Genomic DNA, 15,276 nt, shown 5'->3' with positions numbered 1-15,276 from the left:
CCCTCCACCATCCTTTCCTCCCTTCCTCTTACCCTTCCCCCTCTCCCCCTCACCTCCTCTCCTCCTCCTTCTCTTTTCCTCTTCCTCCCCCTCCTTCCCTCCCCTCCTCTTCCTCTCCTCTCTTTCTCTCCCTTATCCTCCTACCCCCTCTCTTCTTCCTCCTCCCCTCTTCCTTCCTCTCCTCTCCTCTCTTCCTCTTCCTCCCCTCCTCCTCCTCCCCCTACTCCTCCTTCCTCTCCTTTCTTCCTCTTCTCTCTTCCTCCTCCTTCCCCTCCTCCTCTTCCCATCCTCCTCCCCCTCCTCTTTCCTTTCCTCTCTTCCTCTTCCTTTCCCTCTCCCTCCTCCCCTCATCCTATCCTCCTCCTTTCTCTCTTCCTTTCCTCCTCCTCCTCTTCCTCCTCTACTTTGTTAGCTCTGTATTACGTGAACCAACTTAGTCTCTCTGGCTTCCTTTTATTTCTATCTCTCCCATTACTCAGACTTCCCCCTCCAACAAAGGCCAGCAAAGCACAAATCCTCCTCCATTTCCTGATCAGTCCTTCCCAGGCCTACTTACTCTCTAACCAGAACCAGGCAGGGGGGAGGAAAAGAGATTTTCTCTACAGTGGGAGGAGAGGGATGCTGGGAATATCACACATGACCTCATCTAGTCCCCAGTGTGCATTAGTGAGAAAACCAAGGGCCGGAGACAGAAAACCGGCTCAAGTGTGCTTTTCGTTGGGATTGAACTGCACTGCAAATATGGTATATATAATTCTGTATATTGGGGGGGGGGCACTGGTAGCACATTAAGCTATTGTCATTCATTCTGTTTGTTGACTCCATCCATCCTTCCTTCCATCCATCCAACATCTACCCAACATCGGGAAGCTAAAAAGGCGAATGGGGAATCGTTACTGTCCTCAGGAAGCTGTGATAAGTATACCAGTTTCTAGTACGAGATGATCATGCAATGTAGTAGGAAAAGCTGGGGGTCGGAGAAATTAGGCTTTAGTCTACATCTCATGGCTTTTCTGCTGGTCTCTGTAAACCCAAGGGAAAGCCAAAGCACAGACAGAGTGGGCCCCTTAATCTCCCCGAGTTTCACCACCCTTTCCCCCCCAAGGGGTGACAGTATCCTCCTTGCCTCCCAGACTGGCTGCGAGGCCTGAGTGAGGCGGCGTCCATGGGCACCTTCTGCAGACTGAAATTCTGTGCCAACATAAAGGATCATGGCTAGTGTGGGGCAGAGTGCAAGGTGATGGCCCTGAGAGAGAAATGACAGACAGATTAACGCCTCCTGTATGACCTCTGTGTTTCAGACACTAAATCAGAGCCCTGCACACCCCATGATGTTCTCAATACCCCAGCGAGGTGGGCAGCGTTGCCCCACTCTTACAGATGAGGGTTGGAGGTAGTTCTCGCAGCTTGGAAGGGATGGGGCTGAAATCAGTCCGGGTGTGCCCGCCTCTCAGGCCCACGCATGTGTCCCTCTGTCACATGCAGCACTGAGCCCTGCTAGTGACAGGCAGGTTCCCGCAAGGGTGTGACCAGACAGTTGGAAAGTGGGGAGAGGTTCCTACTCTAACGTTGGACGCTGGGATGCTGGGAGGACTGGCCAGGGTGGGGACCGTTCCTCCGTGTCTGTTCTCCCAACACTGCCTTCCTCTAGTCCTGTGTGGATGCTTGCCTGCTGTCTGTGTGAGTACGTGGAACCCAGTCTCATCCAGTGTTACTTTTCTGCTGGTCCAGCCTGACTGACTTTCATGTTCCGCCTCCTCGCTCTTGCCCAGATAGGCTAATCTGGTAAGAGGAAGGAGCAAAGGTTAGCTCAAAGCCAGAGGCCAGCCCAGTTTGTGGCCTAGTGTGATCCAACAGAGGCAGGATTGAACAGCTGGAAGAGTTTGGGATCTAGGAGTAAGAAAAACTGAACTTTGACTTTGACTCAGTGGCCAAGGCCCATGGTCAGTGCTCAGTTATCAAATGAATGAATGAATGTGACCTTGCTTCGGTCCCTTACCTCTGAGCCTATCTCCTCACCCGTGAGAATGGGATATTATTGCCACTAACAACATAGAGTTGCCCACACCACTTGTGATACAGGTCAGAGGTGATGGCGTGCCCTGAACCCTGGCAAGTTCCTGCTCAATGATACCCATCTTGGAGAGGTGGGGGCCCTGGAACCGGCCCGGGCTGCTCAACTCCCAGCTCTCTCTCTTTCCAGGGGTTGATTGGAAGATGACTGATGTGCAGATTGCTACCAAACTACGAGGGTGAGTGGTTCTCGGGGACAGGAGGCCCTCTGAGAATCTTCTCGGGGTGTGAAATTGTCAAAGGTCTTCTGGTTCTCCATCCCTGAGGTACGGGGCCTGTGGCCTAATGGTCCTAGCTGCCCTGGCGGCCGTATAGTAATGTCCCAGGGACTGCTGACCGTCCCCCACCCCCATGCCCCTGACCCCAGGTCTGGACCAGAAGCATTTTTTAAATTTATTTTTTTAACTTATTTTTAATGTTTATTTTATTTTTGAGAGAGAGAGAGAGAGAGAGAGAGAGAGAGATAGAGCATGAGTGGGGGAGGGGCAGAGAGAAGGGAGACAGAAGCAGGCTCCAGGCTCTGAGCTGTCAGCACAGAGCCCGATGTGGGGCTCATGACCTGAGCTGAAGTCGGACACTTTAACCGACTGAGCCCCCCAGGCGCCCCTGGACCAGCAGTACTGACGCCCGCACACAGACTCACCTGCTCACCTGCAGCCCTGGGCTCCTCTTTCTTCTCGCTTGAGAAAGCTCATCGGGGAGCAGATGAGCAGGGCCCTGGGAGGAAAGTGGTGATGTGGAGTCTGCTCTACTTAATACTGAAAAGGTAGGTCATCCGCACACCGATTAGCGTGGATGTGATGAGTTCCTGTGCCGTGGCGTAAGGAGGCCTCAGTTTAAAATTGAGGTTTGGGATGCTGCCCCGTGAGGTAGTGCCCAGCTGGACTCCCAGCCCCCCTGAAAGGGTAGGGCGTGACCCCGGCCCTGGCCACCCCAGAGTAGGCCCCCCAAGGGCTCTCACTCTGGGGGGAGCTCCCACTCAGCTCTTCCTGTTTGGCTGCAGATACCAAGGCCTCAAGGAGAGCTGCTTCCCGGCCCTGCTGGACCAGTTTGCCTCTTCCCACCAGTGCAACACCTTCTGTGAGATGCTGGGGCTAAAACCCCTCAAGGGCCCCGAGGCCGCCCACCCTCAAGCCAAGGCCAAAGGCTCCAAGAGTCCATCTACTGGCAGGAAGGGCGCCCAGCTGAGTCCTCAGCCCCAGAGGAAAGGCCCCCCCAGTCCCCAGGGCACCCGGAAGAATACTCCAAGCTCCAAGGCCACCCCTCAGGCCTCAGAGGCACTCACCGCCCAGTTACTGGGACAGCCTCCCATCCAAGAGGGCGGCCTCAAGGCCCAGGGCATGCGGTAGCCCCCCACGGGAGGCTCGGGGCCTCCGCCCAGCAGCAGACCAACAAGGAAGCAGCTTGAACTGATGGAGACTTGCCCAATATGGAACTAACCAGGGAAGATGCACCGGGGAGGCACCACTCGGGGGCCTCTCCGGGCAGCCTCTCCTCGATCCGCTCCTCAGCAGACGGCTTTTGTGCGTGGCACCCAGTGGCCTCTCCTGGTGCCAGCGTCACCCGGGGCTCCCAGACCGCAGCCCCAAGTGTCTGGCGGCCCAGGCCCTTCTTGAAGTTTACACTGGCCACTGCCGGAGGCTCCCGAGTCCTCTGCATGAGCTCCGCACCCAGCCCCCCGCCCTGCTGGACCCTGCGGTGAATGTTGTACCCTGGGGGCACGCAGGCCAGCCTTTACCCTTCTCCTTTGCTTGGCCCCGATCTGTCCTCGGGGCTCCAGACTGCCCCAGCCGTGTCTGGCCTGGTGACTCTCTTTCCAGCTACGTGGCTTCATTCTTCCCAGCTTGTCCTACAACTAACCGGTCACTGAGCCCACGTGGGGCTCAGTGCCCTTCCAGAGCCTGTCGTGTTCCTGTGCCGTGGTCTTTGGTGACGTGTGTTCATGCCCTTCCTTCTCCCAGCACGCAGACACTCACTCCCCTGAATCCTCTGCTCCCGCACCCCGATCTCCATCCCCAGCTTTGAGCCCTGTCACAGCCCACCCGTCCTGCCTCCGCTGCCTCCCTGCGCGTCCCCATGCCCAGGGGCTCCACCAGCCAGATTCCTCCCCAGCCTCTCCCAGACCCCTTGCCTGTGAGGCGAGAAGTGGCATGAGGGTTGTGTCATCGGCTGTGGCCAGAGGGAAGGTGTTGACTTGGAGGGACCTTGTGCTCCATACGGAAAGGAGATGCAGTCACAGTGAATTTCACATCCCCTCTAGACCGGAGCCGGAGGGCTAGGCTCTTCTCCGGGGGGTGGGGTGGGGGGAAAGCCCTTGGGAGTTGTAGGAAGGGCGAAGCCCACCCGCGTGCTGGGCTGGAGGGGAGTCTCTGTGCCTGGGAACCAGGACGTGTGCCCCCAGCCATTAGCTCTCGATCCTGGGGCTCCAGCTCTGGGCTTCACATAGGGGCCCCCGAGGAACTGCTGTGCTCAGCCCAGCACCCTGGGTCCTTCCCGAGGGCCCCTCCTTGAGGCCTGGGGCGGGATGGGTCTGGTGCTAGTCTGCTCCCCTTGGAATGCAATAAAGGCAGCAACTGTGTACCCCGCTTGCCCTTATCTGGTGTGGTTGTGGGTATACGGAGTCAGGGTCCCCTCTCCCCAGGCAGGTGCTCTGAGGGGATCCTGCAGCCCCTGGGCCCTCTGGAATGATGAACCCAGGTTTTGGCTCCTGGATTGACGTTCAGTCTCAGCCTTTTGTGGCCACGGCTAGACAATCTGTGCTTCTTGCACGACGAGGCTGATGGCTGTGTCCCTGAACAGGGTCCTGGGGACTGAGGCCTTTGGAATTGTTCCTTCCTTTGGAAGAGGAACACAAAGGAAGGAACCCAGGAAGGAAGAACAGAGCTGGAGGCCTTGGGGAGATGCCCAGTGTGTCTGGCTCTCTCCATGGCAACGAGGCCAGCTCAGGGCACAACCAGCATCCGCCTCTCAGCCGCTCGCTGACCGTTTCCTGCTTCCCCAGGTGCAGAGACTTCTTGTTCTCAAACAACCCCATGTCACCACCCAGGCCTTTTCTTGCCTGTCATTTGTGCCCCTCCGTTTTGACATTTCTGACCTCTCTACCTCGTCTTGTGCTCAGGTGACTCTCCCCACCTTTTCCTCTTGTCCCAGTGTGCCCCCAACCCTCCCAGTCTGCATATCCAGACCGCCTTGGTGAACTGAGAGTTGGAATATTATTCATTCATCCATTCATTCAACAGACGTACACTGAGCACCTGCTTTGTGCCAAACCCTGAGTTGACCGCTGTTGGAGGCAAAGATACATGAGGGGGTATCAAAGGAGCCTCTTTGCGTTAGGTTTCTTGGATTTTGCGCCACAGAAATGGACTCTGACCAACTTAAGCAAGGAGAAGGGGTTTGTGGGAAAGGTGTTGGGGCAGCTCCAAGAACCAAAGGAATAGCTGATGATTGGCTTTGAGGAGTAGCTTCAGAGCTACTCTATTCACCAACCACCCATTGGTTCCAATGGGATTCCCTTCACGCAAGATTCAGATTCCTGTCCTAGAGCTCAGGGCATCATGGAGCAGGGCAGCGGCAGTTTCCCAAAGCATAGGGATACTTACCAGAAGGATGGTGGAGAATGGAACGGTAGGAAAGCCTTGGTGGCAGCAACAAAGACACACACACACACACACACACACACACACACACATACAAACACTGTTCTTCCCCACCCGATGTATCACGACTCTCTCACATACAACCAAGAACAAGTTCCTCTCTGCTTGGGGAGACCATTCAAGGTCACATCCGATGACTAAGTCCAAGGGGTAGTGACCAGGGCTACCATTGTCCCAAGTCCAGCGTCACTAGTGACACTCTTCTCTCTTTTATATAATTCCATTTTGAAATTCTGCAACCTGTGGATTAAGTGGTGAAAGTAACTGTATTCAACCCAAGTCCTTGGACCCAGCAAGAAAGGAAGCATGGGTAAAGGCTGCAGTCCATTTCCAGAATAGGTCATGAGAACTAGTGTTCATGACGAGGGATGCTTTGCCCGTCGGCGTGACCCAAAACTTCAGAAGTCCAGCTCCTCTGTGGTCCTGCCTGCGTGGTGGGCGTTTATTTACCATAGGACCTGGCAGTGGGGGGGGGCACCCTAGGACTCACCCCACATCCACCTGTGCCCCCACCTCCTTTTATGTAGCGACAATATTTTCCCTCGATAACATTAACCATCTTACGACTCCCACGACCTCTTGTTATGTGTTCTCAGAGGTTTAAGGAGCCTGAAACGATCAGGTGCCTTAGCTTCTAATTCAGCTTATTATTATGACATTTTGAGGATGTGTCTCCTTGGAGACTAAAGCCTCATCCCAAAGCTCAGGTATGTGAAGAGTAATGAGATATGGTGACAGCACATCTCCACCCTGCTTCCCAGCCTGTGAGAGTGACCTAATACCATGACTCGGTTGCCAGTTCAGAGCCTATGCGACATCCTGCGGGTCTGGCCCAACCTTTCAAGGTATCGTTTCTCAACCCGGGCCATCACTGAGTTTTCGGCAAACTATCTCACCATATCATGAAGCTGACTGCTTCTGGACTGTGGGGACCCCGACAAGATGAGGGAATGCCACAGGCATCAACCCATTACTTTACTTTTGCTGTAAAGTGCATCCTTGGGTTGAATGCACTGTGTGGGGATACCACAGTGACGTTTACAGCATTCGAGAATTCCATGGGTGATGACGGTGGGAGAGGCATGTTGGAGAAGGAAAGTCAATGCAAAGCCGGATATGAAGGACCCATAGTGGTCAAGACAAACCCTGCCCCCTTGAGGTGATAGGTATAGACCGGGGTGGCGGGGGGGGGGGGGGGGCTGAGGAGCAGGGCAGGAGGGGGCATCGTGGAAGGATGAGTGAGGCACTCACACACGCGGCCACACTTGTGCCTTCAGAGCATCCCCTTAATGATGGAGTGCTTCTGGACATGGCTCACTATGGCTGGGTGCTTCGGATAACCCGGTTCGTGAGGCCACTTGCTATGCTGTAGCTGAGCATTTAGGCTGCCCCAGAGCCCGGTGGCAAGCCGGAGGACCCTGTCTCAAAAGGATAAGAGTTACTTATTGGCCAGAGCAACACTTGGTTCTGAACCCTGGGTTCCCCTGCCATGCTTGTTAGGACTTGCCAGAAGCATCATTATGCTGTGCTGGGCCACAGGCCCCACATGGTTCCCCAATACACCACAGACGGACAGATACCTCAGGCACGACATTTGTCCTGTCACGTGGCCTGGTAGAAGCATTTGTACTAAAGGCTCTCCCCACCGGAGAACCTGCTCAGGGCCCACCCCAAAGCTGGTGGCCTTCTGGGTCAGTGAGCACGTGGGTTGGAGCAAGATGCCCTAACATAGCATTTTTGCCTGGAATTGGGTCTTCGTGGTAAGGGATTCGAAACGCAGTCACTTGTTCTACACTATGGGGGAAAATATTCTGACCTAATCAGACCCCTTCACCCCCAGGAACTTTATCAAGACCTTTTTTTTTTTTTTCACGTGATTTGTCTCCCACCTGTGACTCACATATGTCTTCTCAAGGCACGTAGGGACACTGCTGACCTCCAGGCTCTATCAGCGTGATGCCATCAGTGTGAGGGAATGTGGTGGCGGTGAGGGCAGCGTCCCTGTGAGCCGGCTGAGCCACAGAGCTGGACGGCTGAGATGTTCTGTGCCTTTAAGCCAGGACAGCAGAGCAATATACCCCAGGCCAAGTGAAGATGAATCGTTTCTGACGTTCTTTGTTCTTCAAAGTAGAAGAAAAACATGAATTCACTAGATCAAAGGATTCATACCAAGTGCTGGATGAACTTGCTTTAGCAGGAAGACCGTCTCTGGAACAGCACCTGCCATTGGAGACGTCACTTTTTAAAACTTGAGGCAATCCGGAGACCTCTCAGTGTTTTGCACTGGCCCAGCTGACCTGTGGTAGGCATTGCTATGACTTCCCCCTCAAGGTTTTGATAGCTACACTAATTTCTACATTGCCCCTAGGAATGCGGTCCTGCTTTCGATTTACCGTTTTGGTAGAGAGGGGGATTCCAATGGCTTGTGCTTGTCCTGTCCTATTCTGTTGCTCTCACCCCACACATCAGAGCGCCAGTGTGGGAGCGATGCCTATTTCAAAAACATATCCATTTCAGCTCTTCACTCAAAATAATCCTTGGTTGCCTTTGAGGTTCCAGTGTGTTTACTCTGGTGCAAATTTGGTTTAGTAATCATCCCCATTGGTTGACAGGTCGCGTACTTTTCTGTTGTCCCCAGAAAATGGCCATGGCTTGGAGCCAGTGTCTTACAGAACCCCTCTCCCCACGTTTGGATATTTTCCCTTTCCTTGCCTAGTTCCCAGATAAATGGACACAGATCCCTTTGGGGAAGGCCAAAGAAGGTTTGCAATATATATCTAAGTGTCAAAGTAAGGTTTCCCTTCCAAGATGTTTGACTTGCTCTCCACTGAAGGTCTGGAAATTAGTAGGAGGTTTTGACGTGACCTTGGCAGCTTGAGACAGACCTGTCTGCCCAACCAGAAGTCTTTGGTTACGGTAACAACTAGGTGATATCTTAAGGACTGTCTGGTCTTTTTCATTCCTGGGACCCGGTGATCGATTAGCCACAGCCAGGGGTCTGGCTTCCATGCCCATGACCATTTTGATGACTCATCTACTTTGTTCCTTGTATCTATCTCTGCTGCTGAGATCAGGAAGCTCGTTTTCACAGCATCTCTTCCAACCAGCCTTCCAGACTAGAGAGGAAAGCCAGGAGCGCCTCACACATGTATTTCTCATGGCAAGGAGCGAGACCATCTTCTGGGGCCTGTCAGGGGACAGTGAGAGGGTGGATGGGCTGGACGCATGCAAGGGACCCAATAAAGCATTCTTGTTTCCTGACATCTGTGATTTCCTGCTTTCTCGGATATTTGGTCTTTTAAAAAATATAATTCAGCATGGCTCAACATTTGGTCCAGACTTGGATTATTCACCCCCCACCTCCACCACCCCCCAAGGATAAAAACCGTATCAAGCTGTGTGGGCTCCTACATGCAATGTAGAATCTCCGGTGAGCAAACGTATCAATAAATATCACCTGAACCACAATTATATTCCACCTCTCTTGGTCCAAAAGCCTTTTACAAGTCCCCATAGATTTTCCCTATGGTTTTTGACAAGGCATATTAGCTAGTTCATACAGTTTCTTCTGGGGGTATCTCTTCTTTTTCCCGACCGGACTCTGCTGCGCGTCCCCGAAGCTATGTTGAGCGTGCATTCTGGTTATTGGCAGATCGACAGTGTAATGTGAGGCAGGGTTTGGGTCTCAGTGACTTGAGATAAAACTCAGGGAGGCTGTCTCATTTATGGGAAAAGGAGATTTGCACACTGAAAACCCATCTCACTAACTTTTTTAAAGTTTATTAATTTTTGAGAGAGAGCGTGCACGAGCAGGGAGAGGGGCAGACAGAGGGAGAGAGAGAGAATCCCAAGTAGGCTCCCGCTGTCAGCACAAAGTCCCCCGCGGGGCTCAAATGCATGAACTATGAGATCATGCCCTGAGCTGAAACCAAGAGCCTGACACTTTAACCAACTGAGCCACCCAGGTGCCCCTCGCTAATTTTTAATGAGAAATTTAACCATCCGGGAGACGGGACACTTGTGGTAAGCTGAAAAGCGAATTCTTCCCTTCTTCTGAAAGGAAAAGTCGCTCAAGGGAAACCAGATTCCCAGAAGTTGTTTGACAGGCTTAGAACAAACAAGTAAGACAAAGTTCAGTTCAAATCCAGCTTTCCTAGCCATAGGGGTTGGAGGTTCTTGCTTAAATTCTCTGAACTGAGCTCCTCATTGTTGTTTGAGTCCTTTTACTAGTGTTTAGAGACTGCCAGTTGTATGTGACAATTCTATGTTCTGGGTACATCGTAGTGAACAAAACAGACCTAGACTCCTCCCCGAGAGAGCTTACGGTCTAGTGGGGGAGGCAAACCTTCAACAAACCCACCAATAAATGCATAATGGCGAATATATGTGTGGAGAACTACCAAGCAGAAGAATGGAAGAGAATGCCAGCGGGATGTGGGACCCAAATGAGACTGGGGCTCTCTGGAGCTACTCTGAGTGGCTTGGTAGTTCCTCGTCGGCGCGTATCAGAGGCGTGGAGTGAAAGCTCATGTGGCTAGTGCCTGGTAAAGAGGACTGTGGTATTGCGATATGAGGCTCCGAGAGGGGCAGGGCTAAGCCAGGGAGGGACATTTGCACTGGACGCCGAGAGCAGCGGTACATCGGTTAGGATCCGCTGTTATGGACACAACAGAGAAGGCCTCGTGTGACAGCAGTCCTAAGCAAGACAACTTCTTCCTCAGGAAGAAGGCCGTGGGCCTTAGGAGATCTGGACACGGTCCACCTGGGGCTGGCATGGAAGCTGTAGGATGATGTCAAAGCCAAGGCTCCTCCAGCTCTCTGCCCTGCTAACTCAAGCAGTAGTAATTGACCCCAAGTGCAACGGCATGAATGGAAGAATCAAAATGGTAACGCAGCCGTCAAGCATCGGAGAGCCGAATCTGGGTTTTCTATAGCGGAGTCAACAGAGACTGTCTGAAGTCGAAAATAAAAAATAGCATCTATATACTTTTATCTGTCAATCATCTATCTATCCATCTACCCATTCATTTATCTATCATTCACCCATTTTATTCGTAGACGTTGCTACCAGATGTGAATAGACAAGGACGGTCTGTCTGCAGTTGTCTGGGGTGGGGGTGGGGTGGCACTGGTCTCCCTGAGACTGTCCGGTGGTGACCTTCCTTTAAATGAACTCTGTTGGTCATTAATGCGGCTCTTACCTGACACAAAAGTGCCTGCAGAGGGACCCCAACTCCTTCTGCCTCAGGAACCGCCTTTCAGGAATTGGATCATATCCCATCCAGCCGGGCAACTTTGATTTCCACTGTTGGATTACGATGCTAAACATGACATTGGTGGAAATCAGCCCCCGGGGGGTATCTGTGTGCAGGAGGCGTGGTTGCCTAGCTGGAGTTGCTCAGGGTAGGAGGCGCTCCCCCCTGCCCCCAATGACACCAGAGGCACTGTCCTCTGACCTCAGAACTGACTTGGGTCACAAATGGCTCCCTCCTTGAGGAATAGTAGCTATACCACACACTCAGCCTCAGGAGACGCCACCCATGCAGACGAAGGACACTCCTGGACTTTGCCACGCATGCCCAAATGGTAGAGTCACAACAGGAGATGAGTGTCTGTGTTCCTGGCCTGAGGCAGCGGTCTAGTCAACTCCTCTGGCCACTGGCTGTTTAATGACTTGAGCAGAACATCCGGGTCCAGTATGGGATGGATCCCTGAGGATTCAATATCATTTCTGACCAGGTTAAACACCCTGGTTTCACACTAAACCTCTTTGGTCCCACCAACCCCACCCCGCTGCCATGAGAACTCTCATTGCGACAAGGCTGTGGACAAACCCAGGGTCCTGAGACCCCCCCCCGAGGCAGGCAGAGTACCTATGGAAAGGAGACTCCATTTTGGCATGGGCCAATGCCTGGGGCATTCCACAGCGGCCAGCACCCTGCTTCCAGCAGCCTGGGCGTGAGGGGTGCCACAGGGCCAATTGTGTCTCACCTGCAGTGGATGCTTCTGGGGCCCTGCCCAGGCCCCCTTTTCTGTGGGGACCCATCTCCCAGGGGCTGTGGGTTAGTTAGCTCACCGCTGCCCCGTGTCCGAAGAAGTGCTCTGAGTCGAAAGGAAGTCGCCTCAGCTGGGAGGCAAAATCCCTCCTAATCCCTTCCCCGGTCCTTGGTCCATGACTGACTGGCCTGGCCAGGCCCGGCCTCAAGGTGTGACTAACCTATGGGCAAGTTCGTGTTCCAGAGTTTCACTGTGGGATCAAACTAAAGCCAGACTCTAGTCAAGACCACGCTCTTTGCTTTTTCACCCCTGCCTGATTCTGTATCCCTTCCTCCCTCCCCTCTGCCAAGACCACCCTTCCCCCTCATAACTCCCTCGGACGAGAATCCCCATCTCAAACTAAGGAATGTACCGAAGGCATTCAGGTGTCCCGCTGCATAGACTCTGATCCATCCCGTCGGCCAAGCAGTCGGTGAGGTGGAGACACCGGGTGGGCACCTCGAGGGCCAGCTCGGAGCTCCCAAATTCGAACACGTAGCACAGTGGCCCCTGGTTCTACCTCGGGCTATTCAGCTTCTCGATGGTTGTTCCATTTATGGTGCTGGCTCCCTCCTCACACACCCCATGGAGGACAGGGAGGGGGCAACGGTGACCAGTATCTCGCTGGGTTATTGTAAGGGTTAACGGAGACAGCGCAGATAGCACTCTTAGCACAGGCTGGCACATGCCACGCTCCCGGACGTGAAGCCCTCAGCCGGTGCCATTGTCGTCACCATCTCTCGGAATTATAGGATCTGTCCCTGGGTCCGCTCGCTCGCCGCTCTTCTCCTCCGAGGCGGGAGACCCTGGTGTTTCTCCCATCCCTCGAGGTGGGGTGGCTGACAAAAGTCCCCACCCTTACGAGCATCTTTCCAACTCTCCTGTGGGAGATAGTCAGCACCGCCTCCCGGCCCACAAGCTGGCCGATGTTTAGCCCCTGGGGTGGGTCAGGCCCTCCACAAAACCGCACGGTCACCGAGTGAAGCGAATTAGACGCAGCCTTTGGAATAATGAAACTTGCTCCTGCGGGCACAGTGAGATGGAAAGGAAATGTTTCCGAGTGAGTCGTGGTGTATAAAACCGGCAGGTCCACCCGGGAAGAACGGTCGGTGGCAGTCAGGGGAGAGTCAGAGACGAGGCTACGCCTTTCATTCTCAGGCACGGCGCCATCGGTGGATTTCCATCCGGGTGGAGGGAGGCAAGATATGTCTGGAAAGTTTCAGCGTCCAGACGTGATGCTCAGCGGTGTTCATTTATGTTCTTCCTAACAACTGCATATCATTTGTGACGCCCCCCTTGTCCGTACCTTTCCTACGGACGCGACTGGTCTGTGGGAGATTCGCTGTGTTGGCTGCTCCCACGAGGCATAAGGTTTTCTTCATGGAAACTTCCGTGGAAATATCAGGCTCTGCTCTAAGGCTCGGTGTGTGCCACACCAGGCCACTTCTCTGACAGAGGGAGAGGTTGGAACAACGAAGGACTTCTTTTTGCCTCCGTGATTAACCAGCCTCTCAACTGTGATTGGTGTCGGCCCAAGGGAATGGAGACCCCAATCAATAGGTCCCCACAGTCCCTGCCGACAGCTGGTGGAAGACGGGACACCTCAGAGGAAGGATATCGCCTTTGGTATCAAACCCGCCAAAGCCAGGGGCATCATCCTTGAACCCAACAGGATGACGTGAATTGACACCTAGCTTGGTGTGTAGAACATCTTAACGCGGGTCAAACTGAAAAGGAAACGTTTCAACGTCTCATTATATAAGACGCTGATATGAGATGGAAGGGCAAGAGAGGTAGAAGGTAAAACAACGAGGGGGACAGACTTCGCAAAGCAGCAACCGGTGAAATATTTGGAGAGAGTGATCGCTCAACCGTTTAGGGAAAGCTCCCCCTGCCTGTGGCCTTGGCCCCGCCTGGGTGTGGGACCAGGTGTCCATACTTGACCAGCCCCCCTTTTTTTTTTTTTAACATTTATTTATTTTTGAGACAGAGAGAGACAGAGCATGAACGGGGGAGGGTCAGAGAGAGAGGGAGACACAGAATCTGAAACAGGCTCCAGGCTCTGAGCCATCAGCACAGAGCGAGCCCGATGCGGGGCTGGAACTCACAGACCATGAGATCATGACCTGAGCCGAAGTCGGACGCTCAACCGACTGAGCCACCCAGGCGCCCCGACCAGCCCTTTATTGTTGCTGAGGTAGATGAGCCCCAGGGCCAACCTTTCACTTTCCACTGGGTCGTGGCCATACGTGTCCGTCTGTTCCCGATGAATGGCAAAGAGCGAGGGGTGGACTCTATCAGGGGGCACGTGGAGAGTCACGCCAAGCCGGCCAGGGTGGTGGGACGTGGGGCTTTGGTCTTTCCGGCGTTGGATTCCTTCCTTCCTTGGGGAGCACCTGGACTTGCTACACAGGTTTTAGGAAGAACACCGTGATCCAAGTCTTGGGAGAGTCCATTCCCCCTATTTAGAAAATGTTACACTAGAGGATGGAAAATCCCAGAGTCTTTCTTCAGCCTTTGTATTTTGCTCTACGTCATCAGAACTTATCTACGCTGTCTCGTTTCCAATATTTCTACCATGACCGTAGGAGGCACCTCTTTTTTTTAATGCCCCGAATAAGAAAGCAGACTTCACATCAGATCGTCAGATGCCCTTTCTGCCGACCGACCGGCGTTTAAGAAACAGAAGCAGGTTTAGGAGAGAAGAACGAGGCTCCTGTTTGTGGAATCTGACAGCGAGAGCCTCGCTTTCCGTCTCCTGCTCGGACACGGGAATCCACGCCACGGAAGAGCCTCGTCGGCGAAGAGCTGAGAATGTGTGTGGGCAAAATTGTGGGAGGAAAATAAAGAGATGGTTGAACACCCTTTCTGATAATTCCTGCCGCTGGCAGCGCCCAGTGGTTCGCTCACCACCTGTACAAGCGTCTTCTTTCTTCCATCAGAGCCCGGCAGGGAGAAGGGATTCTCTTCCCTCCGGCCAAGAACTCCCCTGAGACCGGAAGTGGCCCCAGAGACCTGAAGCCAGAAACAGGTGCGTGGTTCCCCTGAGGAACGGGACGGGGGTAGGTAGGAGGGGAGGGGTAGCCTCCGCATAGAAATCCTTCTAGGTGCTATTTTGTTTTGAAGGGAAGAGAAATGATATAGATATAGATATAGATATAGATATAGATATAGATATAGAGACATAGAGATACAGTTATAGATATAGATATAGTTGTAGATATAGATATATTTATAGACATAGATATATAGTTATAGATATAGATATAGATATAGATGCAGGCAGTTATATAGATATAGATATAGACACAGACATATAGACATAAGATAGAGATTGATGTGGTCCTTGCCTCTGCCCTGGGCCCAGCACGCCCCTCCCAAACCCCCTGCTCAGTCTTGGGCCTCCCCCTGCTCCCCACGTGGGTGGGACAGGCCTCAGAGACCATCTCCTCAGGAAACGGGCCACAGAGTCTCGGGTGACAACTGAGCTCACACAGCCAGGACCCCC

At 53.3% G+C, this 15,276-nt stretch overlaps 1 protein-coding gene across 4 annotated transcripts in view; it reads left to right on the top strand.

The window, feature by feature from the left end:
* Positions 1-8,993, top strand: part of ALPK3 (alpha kinase 3) — a 55,114-nt gene extending 46,121 nt beyond the window's left edge. For all 4 annotated transcript variants that reach the window (XM_027068158.2, XM_027068157.2, XM_027068159.2 and 1 more), the window contains 2 exons: positions 2,204-2,252; positions 3,077-8,993. In XM_027068158.2, the coding sequence (XP_026923959.1) occupies positions 2,204-2,252; positions 3,077-3,422 (395 nt within the window). In that variant the 3' untranslated portion in view covers positions 3,423-8,993. The remainder of the gene's footprint in view (positions 1-2,203; positions 2,253-3,076) is intronic.
* Positions 8,994-15,276: the final 6,283 nt, after the last annotated feature.

This window comes from Acinonyx jubatus, chromosome B3, assembly GCF_027475565.1.
Source record: "Acinonyx jubatus isolate Ajub_Pintada_27869175 chromosome B3, VMU_Ajub_asm_v1.0, whole genome shotgun sequence".
Taxonomy (NCBI): Eukaryota; Metazoa; Chordata; class Mammalia; order Carnivora; family Felidae; genus Acinonyx; species Acinonyx jubatus.
The sequence above is the reverse complement of the archived record's forward strand: the minus strand, read 5'-3'. Positions and strand labels throughout refer to the sequence as shown.